The 23,061-nt window shown below is 46.4% G+C and overlaps 1 protein-coding gene across 14 annotated transcripts in view; it reads right to left on the bottom strand.

Annotated features, from left to right (window-relative positions):
- MYO9A (myosin IXA) overlaps window positions 1-23,061 on the bottom strand; it is a 174,006-nt gene that overhangs the window by 10,649 nt on the left and 140,296 nt on the right. For 4 of the 14 annotated variants that reach the window (XM_088063197.1, XM_088063203.1, XM_088063208.1 and 1 more), the window contains 18 exons: window positions 22,703-22,742; window positions 21,664-21,786; window positions 18,454-18,534; window positions 17,447-17,557; window positions 16,350-16,472; window positions 15,710-15,859; window positions 15,169-15,479; window positions 12,620-14,245; window positions 10,773-10,854; window positions 10,065-10,280; window positions 5,392-5,504; window positions 4,871-5,028; window positions 4,260-4,486; window positions 3,874-3,990; window positions 3,203-3,391; window positions 2,284-2,331; window positions 1,525-1,636; window positions 597-658 (listed from right to left, as the gene is read on the bottom strand). In XM_088063197.1, the coding sequence (XP_087919323.1) occupies window positions 597-658; window positions 1,525-1,636; window positions 2,284-2,331; window positions 3,203-3,391; window positions 3,874-3,990; window positions 4,260-4,486; window positions 4,871-5,028; window positions 5,392-5,504; window positions 10,065-10,280; window positions 10,773-10,854; window positions 12,620-14,245; window positions 15,169-15,479; window positions 15,710-15,859; window positions 16,350-16,472; window positions 17,447-17,557; window positions 18,454-18,534; window positions 21,664-21,786; window positions 22,703-22,742 (3,889 nt within the window). The remainder of the gene's footprint in view (window positions 1-596; window positions 659-1,524; window positions 1,637-2,283; window positions 2,332-3,202; window positions 3,392-3,873; window positions 3,991-4,259; window positions 4,487-4,870; window positions 5,029-5,391; window positions 5,505-10,064; window positions 10,281-10,772; window positions 10,855-12,619; window positions 14,246-15,168; window positions 15,480-15,709; window positions 15,860-16,349; window positions 16,473-17,446; window positions 17,558-18,453; window positions 18,535-21,663; window positions 21,787-22,702; window positions 22,743-23,061) is intronic. The other 10 variants (XM_088063199.1, XM_088063204.1, XM_088063201.1 and 7 more) reach the window with 8 other exon arrangements.

Here is a 23,061-nt window from a genome sequence, read left to right as displayed (position 1 = left end):
CCAGGGAGCTGATAAAACTTTCCACTCATTATCATCCTGACTCTATTTCCTTCTTTTGGGCAGAAAATAAGCTATTTAAAAAAACCCCACTGAATCTTGATGCTTGATTGTTAGATGGGATAGCCTGCTCCACTCATTCCCTGTTCCTCATACCCTTAAATCCAGTAAACAATATTCAATTCCCCTCTAAAGAGGGCAGTGAACATCTTCCACCTGCCCTTCCTGGCACAGCAAGCAAAGACTGTCAGTGTGAGAAAAACTCTGTATTTCCAAGAATAACCCCACATTTCCAAATCATTAAAAGCTACAAAGCTAGGGAAATTCCTATTATTCTGTGTGGTTACAAGGCAGGGAGTGACACTGCAACATCTGCTGCATGACTGGACAGATCTACAGTGACTCATCACCGCGTAGTTCCCAAAATATCTACAAAACTGTGGCTGGAGAGACCTCTGGGGATCTCTGTCTAAGCTCCTGCTGAAAGGAGGGTTATTTCCAGCATTCTATCCAGCTTTGCACCTCCAATAATTTTTATACAAACTTGGGACCTTTGTCTCAAGGCATTTAATGAAAGCAAAGCAATGAGAGACATTTACCTTTTTGGAGCACTTGGTCGTGGTTTTAAGACAGCACTTCTTGTGACAAGCATATTTACATACTGCAATGGAGAAAAGGAGTGTTTAATTATCCCAAAAGTCCCATTACTGGAGAAACAGTAATTCATATGAATTGAGTAGCACTTCTCAGAACTACCAAGTCAAAAGCATGTTGGATTTGCAGTTTCCAGGGGCCAAGGCTGCGTTAGATCCACTCAAATAAAAATAATTAAGCCTTTAAAATGGAAGGTGCCATATGTACATCTGTGAAACATTAAAACCTCCCCCAACCCCAACAGATCAACTCAGATTATAATCCATGAGTTGCTCCAAGATATTGGACACAGATACACCCTGAGACTGGAAATGGCACCTCCTCTGTGTTCTTCTTGCACTGAAATGCTCTGGGGCTGATGCTGTCAACTGAATCACAGAAATGGAGGAGGGATGATGGAAAAGGTTGATCCATCTCTTGAGATTTTCCAAAGAGATGGATCAGGCTTTTCCATCATCCTCCCTCCTCCGTTTTCCTGATCTCCTCAAAAATTCACATGCCTGGAGGTCAAACAGGCGAAGCCAATGGGTTTGCCAAGTCAGGATCCCCACATGCATCCTTGGGATATATTTCCATACCTGACTTTACCATCCTTCCTACCATGACAGATAAATGGGATGGCCACACAACCTGATGGGGTAAGATGTGGAACACCAAGTTCATTAACTGTGCCAGGAAGGACTGCTAGGATGGACTTATTAGTTGACTTCAGAAAACTTAAGACCTGTCCCTAAAGCTCTTCAGGTGTTACAAAAATCAAAATTATTTGAGCATGGGGTTGGGGGAAACAGCAGTAAACACATTTCAAAATCCCCAAACTCGTCACTGTGACAGAAGCACAAGAAAAGGATCTAAGAAAGGGTGGGTGCTTACATTTACAAACAGAAGCCCTGTCCATGATCCAGATCAAGGAGGAACAATATTCACAGTATGTGGGGATGCTGTATTGGGTCGCCTTGAAAATGTGACCATTGTGCTCTTCCACCTGCAGGAAAAAGTTTGGGTGGTGAGAAAAGGGAGCTAGTGTTTGCCTGCTGCAAAATGGAAAGATGGAAACAGTCAGCTCCTCAACTTTAGTTCTTGTTTTCATTTGGTATTTCTGTTTCTTTTTGAGCCCAGCAACCCCATAGACAACCCAAACCAACATCCATCTTGTAGGGGGTGGTCATCATGGAAGCAGGTTGGAAACTCTTTCACTGAGCTTGGCAGGTCAACTTCTTCATGTTAAGCAGATTTTCTATGCATCTGTGGCCCCTTTTTCTGGCTCTGCACCTGTACCCTACCTAGTACCCTTAGGAAAATGGGAGATGTAATGTCCTCCATGTCTGATTCTGGAGATGTAAAACACACACTATAAACTTCTGCAGAAAGCTGGAGCAAGACTTTATTTTGCTCTCAGCCCTTTTCTAACAACCATGGACATTACATCTATGTCTTGGCTGATGAGGGACGTGTTTTCAGAGCCAACCCAAGTGATCCTTGATCATGCAGAGCAAATCCACCTTAAACGTCTTTTTCACACATCCTTTCAGGGCTGATGTTCAGATCTCAGCCCAGGATGTGTCATAAGCTGGTCTCTTGACATTCTGGCCCCAAGGACATTGATTTTTTTAATGTGCAGGCTTAACTCACCACATCTGCTTCCTTTTTCCTTCTCTTCTTTCGTTCTGTTTTTGGCACCTGGTGAGGGAAAGAGATCTAACTCAATTTTTGGGCAATTCTGACAGGTGAAGATACAGAGGGCTCATATCTAACATTGTCCAGTGCCTTCCAGCCCCATCCTCCAGTGCACCTGCAGCCTCAGAAGAGTCACTCTAGAAAACTCTCCTATGGATCATTCCAGTTTTGGTATTTCCCTGGACAGCTCCTCTTATCTTCATCTTGGACCTGGGAATAGCTGCTGCTCCAGCTCTGACCCCACCAGCAGTGACCAACAAGGAACATGATATTCAGCCTGCTCTGAAGAAAACCTGCCTGCAGAGGAGGCTGGAGAGGACTTGGAGCAGAAGAGCCAGGAGATGGGGTATTTGTACAATAGACACCATCTCCCAAGCCCAGCCTCACAGACAATACAGAGCAGGGAGTGAGATCAGGTCTGTGACACAGTGCAGGCTCTTACTGCTCTAAGAATGGTACCCAGACCTGAGCCACTGCCTGCATCCCCTTCTCCTGCAACCCAATCCATGGTGGTGTGTATGGTCACCTGGGAAGTGGTCAGGAGACCTGAGAGGGATCTCTTTCAGCATCCCTCAAAGTTTGAAAAAATCCCCCAAGACTGAAGAAGCACCAGGAGCTGCCTTTCCAACCATCCACAGTTGGTTGCAGCTTTGCCTGGGAGATAACATCTAATCCCTGGCATTGGCCAAGCCCAGCTCAGCCTGGTGTGATCTGGTTGGCTGAGCCCAGTGACACACAACCAGTGAGTCACACCTTGCCTTGTCCAGCTCAGCTCAAAGCAGAGAAGACAACGGAGGGTCCCAGGCATCTACAGAGACACAACCCAAAGACAGTTCCCAAACCTTCAAGGGGGGTTAGGAAAAGTGCTGAGTACCTTCCCTGCGGTGTAGTCCAGGGGTTTGTACTCTATCATATATTCATCCAGGAAGACTTTGAAGGTATTGACCCAGACTTTAACTGGAGACTCACTCCAGTCCCTCTGCTCAAGCCTCATGGTCTTCTCCAGAATCTGCTCAAATAAGGCGTAGAGGTCCTTGTAGCGGATGCTCTTCCCATCGTCCATCTTTTAAGCAAACAGAAGCAAAAAGAAAAGTGATTTTTATACAGCCCAGATTTTTCTGGAGACTTTTTCTTCTCCAGACAATTACTTCAGCCACACTGGCTTCCAGCTGCTTGAGGAAAGTCCAAGTACAATAAAGAGAAGGAAAAAAGAACCAGACATCACAACTAGCAAAGGTAACAAAGGTTTCCAGGCACTTCGAGTGACAAATTGGAGTTGATGGACTTTCTGTCATCTCCTCTTTGGTTGGGAGCAAAGCTGCAATGAGGATCAGAAATCATCACCGAGTATATGCTGAGAGCTGGCCCACGAGGAAGAGTTAGTCCAAATTCAGATCATGGGACTGAATACAAAGGAAGCACATCCATCCTTTGGGATAAGCAAACCAGAAATGGAGAGCCTGGCAACACCTGTACCACCAGGAGGACCCAGAATATCCTGTTTCTCCTGGAGGTGGAAGTCTCACCCATCATCTGGTCACTTACCGCCAATGCTGAGGAGTAAAAACTGAAGATGTTTTGTCGGAATTCCTTCAGTGCTTTCTTGAACACGACATCCACCAGCGTGTCCTTCTTGCTATCCTCGTTGTCGAGCTCATTCATCTGGGAAAACAAGGAGGTTTTTGCACCCATGTCTCTTTTGCTGCAGCAGAGCTAATGTGAGATGAAGCAGCACTAAGAAGCAGCTGCTCCACCATGATCAGCCGGTGGCTTCTTCTGCATGAAACCCAGAAACTTCTCTAGACCTGCCCTGGAACCCTTAGATGAATTATTAGCATTACTACAGCTACCCACAGGATCTTTTACTTTACTGCCTCTGTCTGCTCCTGGATCTCTGTGCTGATTTATGGAGCAGTGAGGGCAGGAGCTACCTTTTTCAGGAGAAACTCATCCATGCTCTTCAGGTCGCTGGCACTGGTTATGATCTGCAGGGAGTCGTTCTGCCACTGCACGGGCTCCAGAGCCACGTTGCTGATCTTGACACTGCGCTTACGCTTCACTTTGGGAGAGGGCTCCTTGTTCTCCTTGAATTCCCGCCGGTAGATGCCCGACAGCTCAGGACTCCGTGGGGGAGTCAGGTGATGAGGACCCAACTCTGCTGGTGATAAACAAAAAGAGGGAAGGAGATTGAGGACCAGACAAAAAATAATTGTGACACTAAAACTGGGAGGTGGGCATTAGAATAAACCTGTGGAGGAGAGAAGCACAGTGTAGAACTCACAGGAAGATTGAATGTCATTTCTGCTTTGGTTATTTCCTCCCTCAAGGGAGGAAACATCTGTCCATGTCCAGATGGCGGCTGGAAGGATTAGTGACATGGAATTCCTTGAGATCTGTTATGGATCCCACCCCTAACCTACTTGCCATCGTTCTGGGTTGACACCATCCATGAATGAAGAGACATGAACCAGCAAGGACATCCCAATTTCCCAACCCAGCTTCTCTCTCCTTACAACTGGTCCTGTGTCCCCCCACCACGTACCTTCGCCAAGCTGCAAGCCAGGAACGGCCTCCCTGCCAGGGGCTTCCTGCTCTGCGTACAGCTCCAGCAGCTCAGACTGGGTAGCAAGCTTCTCCCGGGGGGTCTTCTTCTCCCCCTGCTTTCCCTTCACCCAAAACCTCATCTTGGCTCGTTGAGGCCTGGAAATAAGTCATGGAAAGAGGAACTGCCTTAACTAGGAAAGGTCTTTCTACCCAAAACTACCTCAGTCTTCTGGACCTTCCTGAGGAGATAAATCCACACAATTTCTACCAGGGAAATGTGGCTTCTCATTCAAACTTCAGTTTCATGCACAGGATTCAGTGTTTTGGGATGGAACATGTGGTCCATGTCACCAAAACTTGTGGTGCGAGCCAGACCTGACTGGGTCTGTCCATGGTCATGCAGAAAAGGTGGGATGGGTAACTCATGATGCAGGGGGAGCCTGGGTGGCTCAACAGGGTGTTGGAGAGCAAGAGGGACACAGGAAGGACTTGTCTGTCATCTCCAGCCACAATTCCTACCTCCCATCCAGAGTCAGATTCTTCTGTGTGGCTGCTAGCTTTCCAATCTCCCCTTGAGACATGGTTTTGTGCAGTTTGGCCTGGCCTTCCCCAGAGGTGAATCGCTGCACGGTCTGTAACAATTTGGAATTGTTGCATGAAACATTTAAAAATAAGACAGCCCTTGGAGTATCAGATGTTTGGTTTTTTTTCCTATCAAAGATCAGCTATTTCATCTCCTACATCTTTATTTCTATTTGCCTACAGGTGAAAACACACTGTCCTGGTAAGCCCCATGAGAAATATTTTAATGACTCCTAATAAAGAGAGGCATTTCATTGCTCCAACTCTCCAATCAGGTCCAACCTTCTTCTTCCTTCAGCAACTGGTGATGAAAATCAGTTTGCATCAAGACACGGGTCCTTATAGCTCAGCCTGCACAGCTCTTACACCATTTTCATCCAGGCATTCCAACTCTCCACCCAGTGTCCCATCAGCCACAATGAAGGGACTCCCCAAGGGAACCTTCAACCACCTGGATCTGTCCCAGCAGAAGTTCCTCCTCCAGCTCTTGCTGAGCACTTTACAGAAATAAAGACCCAAGTCTTTATGCCAAGGACACACCAAAAGGAACCCTTTAACAAAGAAATTTTTCAGCTTTAATATCTCCACCTTTGCCACCATTTAAAATGTCCTTGGATCATTTTTAAGGGTGGGATGAATTTGCAGTAATTCAACCTAACAGGATCTCATGAAATAGCCCAGAAATGGACTTATCATATTTTAAAAATATCTAAATTTTTGTTCTATTTTCCAATTGCAGCTGTGATTTGGGAGCTGGACTCCTGGAGGAGAAACTTCCAGCATGAGGAAAGTGGAGAATCAGTTGTGTGAAAGGATTTGGGAGATGATGATCAAATATCTCCTTGGAGTTTTCCTATCATCTCAATGTCTCAACTGAATGCTCTATATTTTAAATAAATTATTTTACTTCTGTTAAAAATATTTAAATAAAATTCTATATCAAGTAGGCTCCAGGGAGGTCACATGTGCCATATTTACTCTTTTTCCATGTTTTATTCCCTTCCCCCCACCCTGGACTAACATCTCTTCCAGCCAGGAGATGGCAGCATGCAAGGCAAAATCATCACTGGGAAAGTCAGGAACTGCTTAAACCATGAAAGAGACTTTGTTCCTTTCATTCTTACATCTAGGTGATGATCACATAGAAACTGTGGATGGATACTGGGAAAAAAGCCATTAAGAACTTAAAAAAGTTATCTCCATCCAGCCCAAACCTACTACTTGTTCTAAAAATTATCTGTCAAATATTTGCCCACACAATATGGTTTTGTTCTTGAGTAATTTCAAGTAATTTTTGAGTTTCCAGCTTTAGTAAATAAAGACTAAAAGGCATTTTTGGCACAATATCCTTCTGTTTGAGGTTCTCTGCCAGGAAACTCTGAAGGGAAAGGATGGGAAACCTCCTCAGATGTCAAGATGAGCATCTGCACCAGAAAATCCCCTGCTAGGGAACACCACAAAGCATTGTGAAGGCAAATGGCAATAACTGGGGTCCTGAAGTTGTCTCCTGGATGAGGAAGGTACCCCAAATATTTTTCCTCTGAGAGAGTAACCTGTGTTTCCCATAAGGTGACTATGGCCAAGGGACTTATCCCAGCAGGCAGCTGTGTGCAGCTGTGTGCAGCTGTGTGCTGCATGGAAAAATTTCCTGAAGATCCCTCTAAATGTCTTAGGACAAGAGATCTTCTTTCATTGCTCACTCTTCAGCTGTACTTGGGATCAGCTGGTAGAAGGTACTTGGACCCACGTTTGTCAATTCATGGCTTTAGTGTGGAGGGTGGAGCAAAGCAACTGGTTCATTATCCAGGTCCCACTCTCTAAGGATGTTTCCAGAGGGTATTTCTGGTGTGATTCCTCTAGGCAAGGCTTTCCATTTATGCAGCTGCTATAGGAAAGCTCTGCAGGCTTAGGTGCCAAACAAAAGTGGTGTTAACAGGTGCTGACAGGAACAGCCAGGAGCTGTTCCTTCCACTTGTGTCTCGCTTCAAGGTAGGTTAATCCTTGGCTATTGACCAGCCAAAAAACTTGAATCTCGGTCTTGTCAGGAAGCCCTTAATCCTTATAGAACCTCAGAGTCAAGTGTATCTGCAGCAGCCACTTCATGGAGTGGTGCCCCATGGGTTCCAGCTCCAGCTGCAGATGCTCTGGGTGTTTGATGCTCTGGGATGCCCTGAACATGGGTCAGGAGCATTGGATTCCAGTGGGCCTCTACTCACCAGCTGGGGTACACCACCAGTGGCTTGATGGCCAAGAAAAAAATGGGCAAAGCAGACAGTGCAGCTGGTGACCCATCATGTGCTGGGCTCCATGGGGCTGCACGTGATCTCTCGTTCATGCAGCCAGCAGCCTCGGCTGCTGAGCAGGACATGGCAAGAGGCTGTTTTGGGAAGTCATAGCTGGAGGCAGGAGCTGTATGAAGGAGCTATTCACTGGCATGGGAACCAGCCTGCACATGGTGGCTGCCAGACGCCTCCATGTGACTCTCACAAGACATTATCAAGTGTCTGCACAGACATCAACCTCTGTATCTTTGTGTTGGGACCCAAAACACCCCAAGAGGCACCATTCCAGCTTTATCACAGGCTGCTCTGCCATCTGCAACACCCAACTGAGCTCTGATAATAAATATGAAATGAACAGTCCCTAAACTTTGCTACTTGTGATGATCCTGACCTCAAAAAAGCCCTAAGCCAAAGGGCTGGTCCCAAACCTGCAATACAAAATACAGATGGAAACACTGGACACATTGTCAGGACACACAGAGGGAGGGCAGCGCGGAGCACACGGCGTCAGGGGTAGTGCTGCCCTAGAAAGCAGAACTTAAAACACCAGGGGTGAAAGTCCTGACCACCAGTTAGAACCAGTGCTGGAGAGCAGAGAAGAGGGACACAGCAGAGACAGGAGAGAGGTGACTCCTACTGCTACTGGCATGCGGTGAGAGCTGTTAAACCAGGTGAGCAGAGTCCCAAGGAGCACTTCCAAGGAGTACAGTGACCCAGGATGCTCCCAAAGATGGAGCTTGCCAAGCAGCAGCACGGCACTTTTCACAGCCCAGAGGGAATGATTCCTACAGCTACAATTCCCTCTGTAGGTGGGCAGCCTGCAGGAGCACAGCAAGGCACTCCAGGCATGGCACAGGCTCCATGGTTTGGTGATGAACAAGGTGGTGCTGGGTTTGTGACTCAACAATCTTAGCGATCTTTTCCAACCTAAATGTTCCTATGATTCAATGTAAAAAAAGTACATTTTCCTACATAAAATTCTTCCTTTCCCAATCCTCAAGCAAGGACTTGCATAGAGAAGCAGCCAGGTTATCTCAGTCCATAGAGATGTGTCTTTCAATCAGGTTTTGAGTATTCCTGTCTCAACCCCCAGCAAGTTTATCAAGAGAAGGCTTAAAAAAATTTATGGAATTTGTAAATATTTGCCCTCTTCCAGTGAGGAAATTATCCTGGGAAAAATTATCCTTTATAATAAGAGCTGCTAAAAGAAAAGTCATGAAAAGCCCTCCTTGGCCACTTGCTTTTCTTGGAAAAGGAGCTTTCAGGATCACAAGGGATGTTTTCTGAACCCACAGCAATGCTGTGGCACAAAATAAATATCTGGCTTTGAGTTTCATGCTTTTCTTTGGTTTTATACTCAGCTCCACATCTTGTACTGCAGCTGGAGGAGAGGAACATGGCAGCCCTACCCAGCACTCCACCCAAACTCTCACAGTACTACATGATTCCTGGTGTTTATTCACACTCCTACGGGGACATCTCCACCACCTCAGGAAAAAAATTATGAGCAGGTTGGAATCTGTTGGCCTCTTCCACTCCTGAAACCTCTTGGTTTGTGATTTTCCAAAAGCAGCTTATGTGGGTGGGGAGGTTAAGCCTGAGATGCAAAAGCTCCCACTGTGCTGGCTCATGTCAGACCTGCTAAGGGATACTTGTCACTGTGCTTGGAAAAAACAGTTTAGGTTGGTTGTCCTTGTTTTAAACCCACTATTTTGCTCTCACTACATTTTCACTGCCCAGTTTCCATGGTTTTGCTTTCTCTGAGCTGTGGTCTGTCAGCATTCTGATAATTGACGATCAAATAATCATTGGTTATTCTGGCTAAGGATAAAAAAATCAAAAGTAGAAGGTGTAGGATTTATATAATTTTGTTGTCTGTTGTTTTTTTGGACAATATTTACTTTCATTTTCTTTACAGATGTATATAGATCTTTTTTAGGTCAAAAGTTTCCAAGGGGAGGATTGAGGTTAAAGCCCCCCAAAATAGGTAATTGTGCAATACAAGTTGAAATGATCCAGGAAAACTATAGGAAGTGTGGTGGGTATCTAATCAACCCAGGAGCAAGAAACAGAGTTTGGATGGAGCTCTGAGCACCCTGGTCTAGTGGAAGGTGTCTCTGCCCATGGCAGGGATTTGGAATTGAGATCTGAAGTCCCTTCCAATCCAAACCATTCTGTGATTCTGCGATTCTGTGACTTTGCCTCAGTTTCTGCTGTGTTTTCCAAATTTACCCCTCTACAGCATCCTTGGGAGTGGGGAAAAGAAGCAGTGGAGGGATGAGCGCAGCTAAGGTTAGCAAAGAAAGGCTCCCGCAGCTCCGCAATTACCATTTCGGAGTCACTGTAACAGGCCTGCCCCAGGCGGGCTGCGGGCACTGCCTCGGCGTGAGGAGGGTGCTCAGAGGAGAGAAGGAACTCAAAACTGCCATCGTAATCCTCTTCCTCCGTATCCCCCTCCCCATCAGCAAAAGTACCTCTAGTCAAGAAATCGGAGCGCGTCCGCGCCATGCGGGCTTTCTTTTTATGGCTCGGTCTGGGCACCTGCTTGACCAAAGGATAAAACAAAACAAAACGAAAAGAAGGGTTTTAAAGTAAAAAGGAGACTCTACCCATGTAGCCTAAAGATGTCTCTGAGTGCCACTGCACCCCATGGAGGGGATGCAGTATTGTGTCTGGTGAAAACAGCAAAGGACCAGGAAGAACAAAAACTAAGACAGGACAGTGAAAATGGACAACCATGGGTGTTACTCAAACGGACGTTAAACCAAACCAAGACAAGACAGCGTTGGACAGTGTTTGCCATCAGGATCATGGGATCCTTTTATCCAGAACTGTTACAAATTATTCCTACAGTCTTTTTATTTTAAAAGAAGGTGTGGAGGTTACTGTGCTGTCATATCCCCCCTCCCTACCCATGTCTAGCAGCCCTTGTGCTTCAGAGTTCACTTCTTTGAAGCTTTTTAGGGAAAACTGGTAAAATAAGTTATTTTCCCCCCCTTTCCAACAGAAAGAAAAAATAAACAAGTCACAACTCACCTCGCCTCTGCCAGACCCCGGCATCTTAAACGGCTTCCGTGCTAGTTCACCCTTGGAAAGGCACTGATGATTTGCCTCTCTGCTGAAACACAACAGAACAGAGATCTTTCATCCTCTCCCCAAAGTCTTCCTACCACACTAGCCCAGCTCCTGGGAGCACACAGTCCAGTCCAAGCAGTCAAGACTAAATTGCAAGTCAGAGGTCATGGGGTTTTGGAATTGCTTGGAATTCTTCAGGATTGGACTTAATACAAGACAAGAAGAGAAAACATTCTGCCTGTCAACTTTATACAGCAAGGTGGTTATGGATTGTACCTTTGTACTTTGGGATTCTATATGTACTTTGGGTGACTATTCTGTTGCAGAGCAAAAATTAAAATTCTTAATGTCTTTTTCTTCCTGTTCCTTGTTCATGTTGTGCATGAACCAGGAAAATAAATTTTAAACAGGAATTTTCTGTTACAATGGCACAGAAACCACAAGACCACTACACTTGGAGGTACCTTGAGTTACCAGCAGTCATTCACTGGGAGCTGTTGCCTTGGAAAGGGTGCAGCAGGATTTAGGAGGGGGGCGATTGATATCCTTTTTGAGCTACGTGGCCAAAACCACCACAAAATTAGCAAAGCACCTTAAGCAACACAAGAGTGGGAGCAAATGTCCCAAGATCTTTCTGTCATCTCCAGACCCTGGAGCAGCAGCGAGGTTGAGCAACGCGATGGCACTGAGCAACTGCTAAGTCCATTACAGGTGTAATTAATTACATATGTGAATGATACAGTCTCCAAAGAGCATTCACTCCCAAACTCACTCTGGAGAGCTAGTGTTTTCCCATCTACAATGGTCAGAGTGTCCCCATGGCTTTGCTGGATGTATTAATTATGTGGTAAACAAGGAAAATTCTGGATTTTTTTGCCTCATTGAGTCATTTCTATTCCAACTACCCAAAAATCCTAAGAATTTATTCATTGTGTTTTACTTTGAGAACTAAACTCCTGTTCATGGTGGGTAAATAAAAACAGTATTGAGCCTGTTTATTGACTCTCTTCACCTGCTAATGTCCATGATTATTTCCCCTGGATTATATAAAGTTGTAGGAGACTAAGAAATCATATTCCAGGTCTTTTTCCTTTCCCTCTGACCTCCACCTCCTCATTGCTAGAAGATCAAGAACCCTTTGTTTAACTATGGGGTTTGTGCAGACTCCAGAAACAACATTCTGGACCCTTTGTACAATAAGGTCCTTAGCACAACAAAGGGCCAACGGAGAAAGCCTATGGAGACAGCCTGAGGAGAAAGCCTAGAAGAAAGCCTAGGAGAAAGCTTAAGAGAAAGCCTAGGAGAAAGCCTAAGAGAAAGCCTAGGAGAAAGCCTAGGAGAAAGCCTAGGAGAAAGCCTAGGAGAAAGCCTAGAAGAAAGCCTAGGAGAAAGCTTAAGAGAAAGCCTAGGAGAAAGCCTAAGAGAAAGCCTAGGAGAAAGCCTAGCAGAAAGCCTAGGAGAAAGCCTAGGAGAAAGCCTAGGAGAAAGCTTAAGAGCAAGCCTAGGAGAAAGCCTAGGAGAAAGCCTAGGAGAAAGGCTAGGAGAAAGGCTAGGAGAAAGCCTAGCAGAAAGCCTAGGAGAAAGGCTAGGAGAAAGCCTAAGAGAAAGCCTAGGAGAAAGCCTAGGAGAAAGCCTAGGAGAAAGTCTAGGAGAAAGCCTAGGAGAAAGCCTAGGAGAAAGCCTAGGAGAAAGTCTAGGAGAAAGCCTAGGAGAAAGCCTAGGAGAAAGCCTAGGAGAAAGCCTAGGAGAAAGCCTAGGAGAAAGCCTAGGAGAAAGCCTAGGAGAAAGCCCACCGTCTCTTTACTCACTGGAGGCCGAAGGGATTGTCTTTTGGCGTGAAGAACATGGAGCTTGCCCTCATCTCCTCAGTGGCCTGGTTGGGCATCCGAGGTTGCCGGAGGCGCTCTGTCCTTGAGAAATGGCTGCCCGGGTGGTCCTTGGGGTCCAGAGCTGGTTTGGAATGGCAGCGGGGTTCCACACCTTCTCTTCGCTCCACAAACATGCTGACAGGTCGGTCTTTGGGGGCACTGTGGGCTGGAGAGCCCCCTCTGGTCCCAACAGTGAGACCCCTGATGTCCACTGCTGAGGTCGGAGCCACGCCTGGGGTGGGGCAGTGCTCCCCTCTGCTCTGGGCGTGTAGGATGAGGACTGACTGAGGCCGGCTGTCTGCTTTTTTGGCTGGTTTGAGGGAAGGGTCCTTCACTCTGCTCTGCTCTGTCCTCTGCAAAGCCTCTACCCTCCCTTGCTGCTCGAAGGCTTTGCGCTGTCTCTCCAGAATTTCCTTCTGCTGACGGATCTGCTCCATCATCTCCCTCTCATTTTGCAGCTGAAGCTGCTTTTGCCTTTCCTCCTTCTCCACGTTGAGCTTTTCCAGTCTTTTGATGACAGAATCTGGAGAAAGGGCCCGTGCTGCTGTCACTGTCCCATGTTCCTCTCTCTTGGAAGAAGGTTTCTCCTCTTTCTCTTCTTCTCCTAAGGCTTTGCCCTGGTCTGGCTCAGAGTCCTTCCTGACCTCGGAGAACATAACTGTCCTTTCCTCTCTTTCCACTGCTTTCTTCCTCAGGTTATTTTCCACAAGCTTCACCTTCACATTGTCTTGTGGTGGAACATAGAAAGTTGGGAGGTTGCTGGAAAGGAGGGTTTCTCTTGGGTGAACCTTTATAGCATCCTGGGGGTCACTGACCCCATGTTCCCTCCTGGTGAGGTTATCGGGCAGCGCCGTGTCTGCTGGGGTCTGTCTGCAGCCGGACAAATCGTTGTCCCCATCCGCTGCACAGAAAGGCTTCTCCTGAAGCTGAGCCTGGGGACTGCTGGGCAGGGAGTCTGTGGAAAATGACTGTACATCATGCTCGTCTAAGCCTAAAGAAATGAGTTTACTATTTGAGGTATCTTCACTGCTTAACAACTCGAAGCTCCCTTGAGAGCTCTCACTCTCCGGGGTTCCCTGAGGGGAATGCAATGCCTCGGACACCAACTCGGTGGCCCAGCGCTGCTCTTCCGAAGGTGACAGCCCACCCGTGGAGCGGACCTTGAGGAGCTCCAAACTGAATTTTGCCTGTTCCAGTTCCCGCATCCTTCGGCTTTCCCTCTTTGCACGAACCACTTTTTTCTGGTTGAGATCCTCCAGTGACTTGGGCCTCTCTCTCACTATGATCTCCTCCTCGGTGTCCATCCCGCTCTGGCTGCTGGCTCTCTCGTGCCTTTTGTACAGGGAGGTATCCAGCGGGTCCACGTGATTCACCCGATTATTCTCCATCAGTGATTTATGCTGTTCTACAGCTCTCACTCGCTCTTCAAATGAGCTGTCCTCCCATTTAGATGGGTCAGAGCCCTTAATTTCCAAAACATCTGCTTCCAGTCCAACCTCTTCTCTACCTGCCAGGCCATTCTCCAGCTGCATCTCTTTTAATTGCTGCTCTTTCAAAGCTCTAAACCTGGAAGAAAGCAGAAAACCAGGATATTCAGCCCTGTGACCACTCAGGACCCTTCAAGGCACTGCACTAGTGCTGCCTCATCACCACCACAACCATCACATCACCACCACCAGCATCTCAAGTGACCCTCCTTGCACATCTGGTGCAAGACAAGGCAAGGCACGTTTGGTTTTAAACCTTCTCCTCCTCTGCCATCTCTGCTACTGAAGGGCTGCCCCAACGCACCTGAAAGCTCTCCTCATGCTGATGGCAGTGGGTCCAGCCATCCCTGGTCTAGCTCCTTCATAAGCTGTTGGTGCCAGAAAAGCTTAACCCATCACACCCCCTTGGCTTCTCCATCTTCGCCATCCTTCCTGGACTGCGGCTGGAACAACTAGCAGGGACTTGTGCTCAGCACCAAGAGCTCTCTGCAGCTCCCAAATGTTCCAAGCGACGTTAAGGTGCTCCCCACCTTGCAGGCAGCAGCTCTGGAGAGTGAATCGTGACCTACCCCCCAGCCAGAGAGCCAAGGCATGCTGGAAATCCTGTGCCCTCCGCAGCGGCTGGCTCCGGTATCCCTTGTCCTTGTGAGCCAGCACAGCAAACACACTGGTGAGGCAATCTGAGTTAAAAATAGGCTACTTAAACTGGTGCTGCTGCCAAGGGGAAAAAAAACCCCTGCGATTATTTACAGCCTTGGCTTTGCACTGCCTACGTGCTCCAACCTGAAATAGGCTCTGCTTATTCCAAGAGCAGGACGTGCAGCTAAATTGTTAGAAAGTGTGGGCAAACAAAGGATCAGGGCAGGTGGGGAGAGGGTCATGGATGTGACAAGGGGACCCTGCCCTGTGTAAGTCACTGCAGTGCCTCGATTCACACCAACCACCTTCCTCCCCCTGTGAGCATCACCAAAACACATCACCAAAAACATTCCTGGGCGTTACCTTTGCCTTGCCAAGTAGCCCCGGCAGGCTGCCTGCAGGCACACGGCTCTGCTCCTGCGGGCTGTGTACGCCTGCCGGCTGCGGTGTCCCCGCCAGGCTGCCTGGATGCTGGTGGCCGCGGCGTGCCGGCGCCTGGCATGCTCCCGCCAGCAGCTCTGGATGAGGTGGGCTGCAAACTGCATCTGCAGGAACCTCCGGCGCTCCACAAAACCTCGCCAGTGGCTCTGCAGGACGACAGCGGCTTTGCTGAGAACCAAAGGGTCTGGGGATGGTTTGCCTTTTTTTCGGCTCTGGTAGCTACGCCAAAATCTCTGCAAACACAGCGGGGGATTCCATGTAATGGGTGTTGTGTGAAGATGGGACAGCACCTGCCTTCATGCAACCTCTCCAGCTCCCCTCCATTCCCAAATTATTACGACAGTAGGAGTCAATCCTGACTGCCAAGCTCCTTCCTTGGACAGGAGACCTGATTTTACCCAGGGGCTCTGTCTGTAGGATTTGGGGATGGTAATCTGCACTGGAATCCAGCACCAGCACCCACCTGTATGCTGATGGCCGCGTGCCGCAGGCTCAGGAACTGCCTCCTGCAGAGCAGGCTGCGGAACCAGCGCTGCAGCAGGGTGATCCTCCGCAGCACCTCCTGGTGCAGCAGGTCCTGCAGAAGCTGCCGCTCCCGCTCCTTCATGAAAACCTGGCCAAAACAACCCCAAAAACACTAGCATGGAAAGCTTCCCACACCACAAGTCAAATGATTTAATCCTCTTGGTTTCTGAGTCCTGGATGCTCCCAGGAAAGTTGAGGAGCTGATTTTTGTGAAGGCACCTCTAACAGGTTTCAGCAGTTTCACAACAGCCTGTGACTGTCTAAACTCTAAATTACAGAGCTTTCCCCTCAGGGAAGGCAAAATGACGACCATCAAATCAAGTCTACACACACACACAGATTTTGGAGGATATGAGGTTTTTGAGGTTGCCTCATTACAATCAATAAAAAAACAATATTCTTCCTTACTGTTTTATGTTAACAATATCAAAGGTTTCATTTAAATCATTGATTTTTGGTAGACAGAAGAAAAATAGTTTCATTAATTAAAACCATATATAGATATTCATTTATCAGACAGAAATACAAGCAAATGTTATATCTGTGTTTTAAATGCTGAGCTGAGGGTGGACATTTACCATTGTTCTTCCAACTTGGTAATTGTCTAGATTGAGTTTTATCTTCCTGAAGAAATCTTGGATATTGTGCTTAGATGGGCTGATCCCTTGTGGCAAAAGGACATGGAAATGGTTCACAAAATCCTGAGAAGGAAAAAAAAAAGCAACACCAAGATTTGGTTAGTTGGGTCCTGCTGCTTCTTTCTCCCATAAATTACAGATTTGCTCCACTGGCCACATGAAACGGGACCTCTGGAGTGAGCAGAAGGACAGATAACATTTTATGCACTGGGGAACACCCAGTTTCATCCAACATTTGTGGTTTGATGGAAAGACATCAAAGCAGGGACCCAGCAAGGTTCAGACGTTTTTCAGCGTGGGAGGAGAGGTTCTGCAGGAGCCACAGGGTCATTCCAAGGAAAAAATGCTCCAAATCCCCAGCAAGGGCCACTACGGAAGGCAGATACCAACATCTGCAAAACATCCCTGAGATGCTCCAGCCATTACTGCTGTAAGGATTCAAAGAGTGAAGGAGGTGCTAGAGGATAGATCCTCCCAAGCAAGGTTGGGATCCCTGCTCCTGGCACAAAAATATTTGAGTTTTTTTTATTTTTCTGAACAGCTGCTGTGCAGAACATGATGTCTGCCCCAAAGCAGCTGCAGGCAGGAAAACAATCAGCACCAGCAAAGCATGAAAGGACCGACATGTACACAAAACCTGGCAAACATATGGAAAAGAAGAAAACAGGAAAAGCTGCCTAACTCCAGCAGTTCAGAGGATGCCGATCATCCTCCTGATGGGACCCGGCCAACATGACAGGGCAAACACTGCTCTCAGTAATTCCAGATGCAGAAGAGAATGTGCAAATCAGACACTTTTTTCGAAAAGGGAGTCCATGTTGCAAAAAAATACTGATTTTGTTCAAAAATCATGGTGCAGGGGGCTCACAGCCCTCCCTGAGGTCTAGATTGGCTCACAGGCAGAGAACAGCCTGTTACATCCACTGCCTTCCAAGAGCTAGAAATGAATTACCCTGATAAAAAATGAACCAGCAACACTCAGACAACTCTGTTAATGATGCTAAAGGTGATGGAAGACAAAGGCCATTGCACTCAACCTGAAAGGAGTATTTGCAGCTGTATCCTGACTGGCGAATGCGCACTGTCTCCAGCATCCCCGTGTAGCGCAGCTGCCGGAGCACCAGGCTGTCGTTGAACCGCAGGGGCAGCTGGAAGGGGAAAAGCAGACCAAGGATGAGCAAATATTTCCTTTCACTGAAGCTTTTAAGTGTGTGGATGGGTAAAGGGTTCAGCAGATGTAGCACATGTGCATGACACGCACATTGTCAGTGATGCTACAGGAGGGAGGGAATGTGGGTCCCCAGGAACTGAACAAATCCCACTGGGATTGAATCCTGTTTGCTTCTGAGTCTTTCAAACAGCTAACTAGAGAAATAAAGCCATAAAAAAAAGATTTTTTGCATTTGAATTGAATAACGCCAAAGGGCACAGTTAATGGGTGAGATTTTGAGCAACTCAATAATCTCCAATGCAAAAAGCTTCAGCTTTAAAAGCTTCAGCTGGGTAAAACTGAAGGATTAATCCACAAAGCATCCCTACATTTTGAACTGAGGGTCCTTGGTCCATGACACAATTATGTAAAGTCAAATTTAAGAAATATGAGTCAGTGTGATCAATGTAGTTTATTCTAAAAGTATCTGCTTTTACTTATGGAAACTTTATTTTAAGGAAGCTTTAGAGCTCAGACCCAGCACAAGTGAATTCATGGTTCTATAAATATCTCTTATGGCTGGTCAGAACCTTCAAAGGAGTCAAATTAATTTTATTAAATTGAATTAATTAATTAAATTAAATTGATTAAAGCAAATATATTTTTCATATAAATTAAAATACTATGTTTGCATACATGTATTTCTACAAATATAAGAGCCAGTGCAGTTTATCAAGAGTGACACCCAAGTGATAAATCCATGCTTCCCCTTGCTCAAATCTTCTAAATCCAGCTCAATTCGAGGCTTTCTTTCCTATTTAACTCCCTGTAAAAATGGACAAAAGATTCCCAAGCTGATTTCCAGCAGGACTGCTCTCACAGGATGGCATTTACCTTCTCGGCGTTGGATCGGATGCACTTGACAAAATACGGCTCTGCTTGGCCAAGGGTCTCCATCAGTTTGTTGAGGGATGCCTGCAACAGAGGAGACACAGGGAAGGGAGAGGAGAATGAAATATATGAAAATCCAAATGTTTAAATCATAAACAAACATAAACTAGAATTAATTGTGAGCAAATGAGGCACACGGGAAATTATTAACCGAAAAGAGTGTTTTAGTAGAAGCAACTTGACTGATTTTGTCTTTGCCCCCAACAAAGAAACCAAAGATAAATACAATGCTGGGCTGGATTTTCAGATCTCTGGCTCCCCTGGAGCCCAAATTCCCATCCCACTCTACACCACAAGCCTCTTCCTGCCATGAATGGGAGGTCTAAGATAAGAATTTACACCTGGCACCAAACAATCACTAATGTTCTTTAAACAAACCGAATTTTCCTTCCTCAAAAGTGACTCTAGGCAGGATTTACTTCTGATTTTTAATTGTCAAAACTTTACCGTTGGCCTAAAAATGAATTGTTCTTAATGAAAGTTTTGCCAAGGGAAAATTGGGAATTTACAATAATTTTTGAAGCCTGCAACCCTGAACACTTCAGAAGTTGTTTCTAGAGAAGAACTTCAGTGCTGGCCTGCTCCTGACTGAAAGATCACTGAGAATTGAGAGGTTTCTTGGTTCCATTTTTCTATTTCCCCTTTTTTACTCATCACCATTAAAAGTCTCTCCCATAAAAATGAATTTACATTGGCATCACTCTACAGCCAGCTGCTCCAGCGGGATGTCATGCTGAGTTATCCCTTCACCTTGCAAACCTTTGACTTTTTGGGATGAATCAGCTCTTGGAATAAAACCAGGCCGAAAACCAGAGTGTGCTGAGTCCATTGGTGCTGGCCAGGCTCCTCAGCCACATTTTTTTGCTGTGTCCTATAAATACTTTGAGTATCTCTAATTGCTGAACACATTACAAACATGACATTGGTAAGGTGCTACAGCGTTCATAGAATTCACATTACTCCTGATTTTAATAGAGTTTAAAATTCAATCACGTAAAGGATGTCCTGTTATATTTACTATAAGCAGAGTTATTAATCCTGGAATACAGGAGCTAATAAACTGGTGTGGTATTACAAAGAAGCATTTTGCCCACAGATAGCTCACAGGAAGCCTTTTTTCCCTTCTGATAATTTCAAAGACATCTTTATGGGAAGCCTTTCATGTTTAGAAAACTTTGTTCACAAGATTTCTTCCATGATTTTGGAAGGAGCAAGGCATGGATCCAGGCACATGTGACACAGCTGTGTTATGTACATTAACTTCATGCAAATATTGCTGCTGCTGTCCCAGGAATACCATGACGTGGCAGACCTCTGCTGGCATGCTCCTGGTTTTCTTAAAATCTGAAATGACTCTTTTTTACACAAAAGAAGCCCATGGGGAGCTCTCAACCAGCAGTGACGCTGCAGCATCCTGGGGTGCTCAAGGGACACAACCCTTTTGCTGCAAGCCCAGCGAGCAGAGTGCTCCCAGTGCTGGAAATGGTGGGAAAGGGATGTGCTGGAGCCACAGGAGGGGGCATTTCCATTCCCCCATCCTGTGTGAGGCAGATGGTCCAGGCACCTCTGCCATCTGGTGGCTGGGAGTCTGCAAAGGACACGTGAGGTCGCTGGATTAACCCTGTGCCCGTCTCCTTTGTCCCTCTGCCAGCAAAACTTTCCAGCCACCCACTTTTTTTCCACCTGTACTCAGCCTTTTAGGAACTGTTCCATCCCGGTCTCCAGGGCACCACCTGCACGTGGGTTCAAGGGGAGCTCTACAGTTTTGGTATGCTTTAGTTCTCCACCCTGAAAGCCATCCTGGCACACACTCCGAGGCACTATTTCCCCTATAGATTACCCTAAGTATAGGGATAATGGAAATCCATAGGAGATGGAGCAGCTGCAAACCTGGTGTTGAGGCATTAGCCACAAAGCAGCATTTCATCACAAAAAAAAACCATGATAGGAAACATTTGTGTTTCCTGCCTGTGACCCAGTTCTGTGCACCGCAGTTTTATTAGTTTGCTCTTGATTAAAAAAGCAATGCTGCTGCTTCATCCCTCAGAATGATTCTCTTTAACAAGTGCTCAAAGAAATTAGGAGTCTTTGATTTGAATGCGCTGTGAAAGTATACAAAAAACATCCATTGTGCCTCCCAGAGCTTTTCAGAATTTTGTAGGGAGCATAAATAGGTTTTGGGAAGGCTTTTCTCTCCAAGACATCCCTGTTTCAAACCCTCCGTGGGTATGAATTAAATTCTGCAGGAATTAATTTTGACCAGAATACCATTAGATCAGGCAAGGCTAAATATATATATATATATATATATATATAAATATACAGATGTGCATTATGCAAATTATATATACACATGTATGTGTGCATGTATTTTTTATGATTTAATCTTACCCACACCTATACACTGAGACTTTCTAAATATAAACCACATCTCCAAAAAAAACCACAGAGCAGTCAAAATTACAAGTCAAAACCAACCCAGACTTGCATAGAACCCAGATTCTAAGTGAAAAGCTGCCTTCTATTATCACCACCTGCTCGTGCACATGTCTTGTAGCCGTTTCCAAGCCGTGATGCACATATAGAACAATCACATTTAGGCTGGAAAAGACCTTTAAGATCATTGAGTCCAACTGTGAGCCCAGCACTGCCAAGCCATTGGAGAATTATTTTCCCTGCACCAAACCTAGGGATTGCTGACTGGCACACTGCACCGACAACACAAGATCCTCCTCTGAATTCACCTGCTTGCCTGGAGATAATGCAGGGTTCTGACCTTTCATCTGACCTTTCTGCCCCTATTAGAACTCCCATTCTGTCTCAGAACAGATTATGCTGCATGAGAGTAAAAAGACTGCAAAAAACGTGGTTTGGTGATTTTGCGGTTTCTGGATTTGGAGAAAAAGCTCCACAATACGAGGTACCAGAGGACAGGGATGCACCAACATCTCCCTCTGCAGCTCATCCTCATGTCCCACCTATGATCCCCATCCTCACTCTTATTTCTCTCCATTTGCACCCTTTAAATACTGCTGTGTCTCCCAGTTCCCTCAAGCCCTCAGTGGGATTCATGGCCTAAATGCTGCAGGAGATGGGGCAGGACTGTCCCTAGAGCAGCTGGTTCCCCTCTCTCCATCAAAGGAAAGGGCTCACCTGGAACTGGGCACTGATGCTGGGTGGTTTTTTCTTCTTATGGAGGTGGAGGAGAGATTTGGTAATGCGGTCGTGCAGCGTCAGGTTTGTGAGGTGCTTCAGGGACTTCACATCCAGCAAGTGCTGCGGAAAAAAGAGAGAATCCATAGAAAACCCAGATGTTACCATCACACCATCTGCTACATCCTTCCTTTACCCTCACAGGGAGATTAGCTGATGTAATCTCAACAGGGAACGCTGAAGGATGGCTTCCCTGTGAGGGTGGGCAGGCCTGGGCCCAGAGAAGCTGTGGCTGCCTCTGGATCCCTGGAACTGTCCAAGGCCAGGCTGGATGGGGCTTGGATCACCCTGGGACAGTGGATGGTGTCCCTGCCCATGGCAGGGGGAAGAAATGAATGACCTTTAAGGTCCTTTCCAACAAAAACCATTCCATTATTTTATGATTCTCCTCACTGTTAATGAGCAGTTCATTGATTAATCGCTTTGGTGTCTCTCCAGGTACAAGATGGACATAGAGAGGAGTAAAAAATGTATGGTCCTTTCCTGGTGCTCTGCTCCTGACCAGATGCAGCACCAGCGAGGACCACAAAAAGCATTGTTCTTTTAGGGACAGCAGATCTCCTGGTACCTCTAAAAATATAATAAATGTAGCCAAGACAGAGGGAAAGTAAGAAGGTTGTTGTCTATCAGTATCTATGTTGTCTATCAGGAAGTGATCAGCTCTCCTGCATCACTTACTTGCTCATTTTAGTTTCGAGATTTGGTTATTAAATTTCACCAGCATGTATGTACTCCTCAGGAGGTAAAAGGAGCCAGAGCAGCTTCAAAGAGGATGTAAGTGCTCTTATCTCTCTTTCCCAGCAGAAATCAGGGCCGAAAACCTTTGGGTTTATATGAATTAAAGAGCCCTGAACAGAGCTGAGTTGACCAAAGTCTTGATGTAGACACAATGGTCTTCTTCATATTCAGCAGCATCACATCACTGTGCTACAGCCTTAACCCACAGACCACAAGGGGGAAAAGGCTGCTTCTCACTCACCTTTGGGAGACTGGGTTTGGATTTGAAGTTCTTATTTCGCCTGGGGAGATAACAAACGGCTCAGGTTAATCCACAGTGCAGTTGTGGAATGGAGGAGTTTATGAGACCAGCCCCTCCAAACCCCACTGGCAGCTGCTGCCCCTAGCTGGCACTGAAATGGGGCTGCTCCTGCATATTGCAGACTGAGAGGAAATGGATCCAGGTCATGGGAATGGTTACACTGGAAGTGATGGCACGCTGGGAATTTGGGAAGAGCAAAGAAGCAAGTCACAAAATGACTGACCAGGCTCCTGCTTTCCAATCTCCATGTTCATTCCAGCCACCCTGGGATGCTCCCTGAACCGTCTAAGAGGCTGCAG

Source organism: Pseudopodoces humilis, chromosome 16, assembly GCF_049639895.1.
Source record: "Pseudopodoces humilis isolate 2021_Gansu_Grassland_sample_001 chromosome 16, ASM4963989v1, whole genome shotgun sequence".
NCBI lineage: Eukaryota > Metazoa > Chordata > Aves > Passeriformes > Paridae > Pseudopodoces > Pseudopodoces humilis.
Note: the sequence above shows the minus strand (reverse complement) of the source record. Positions and strands in the feature narration are given on the sequence as shown.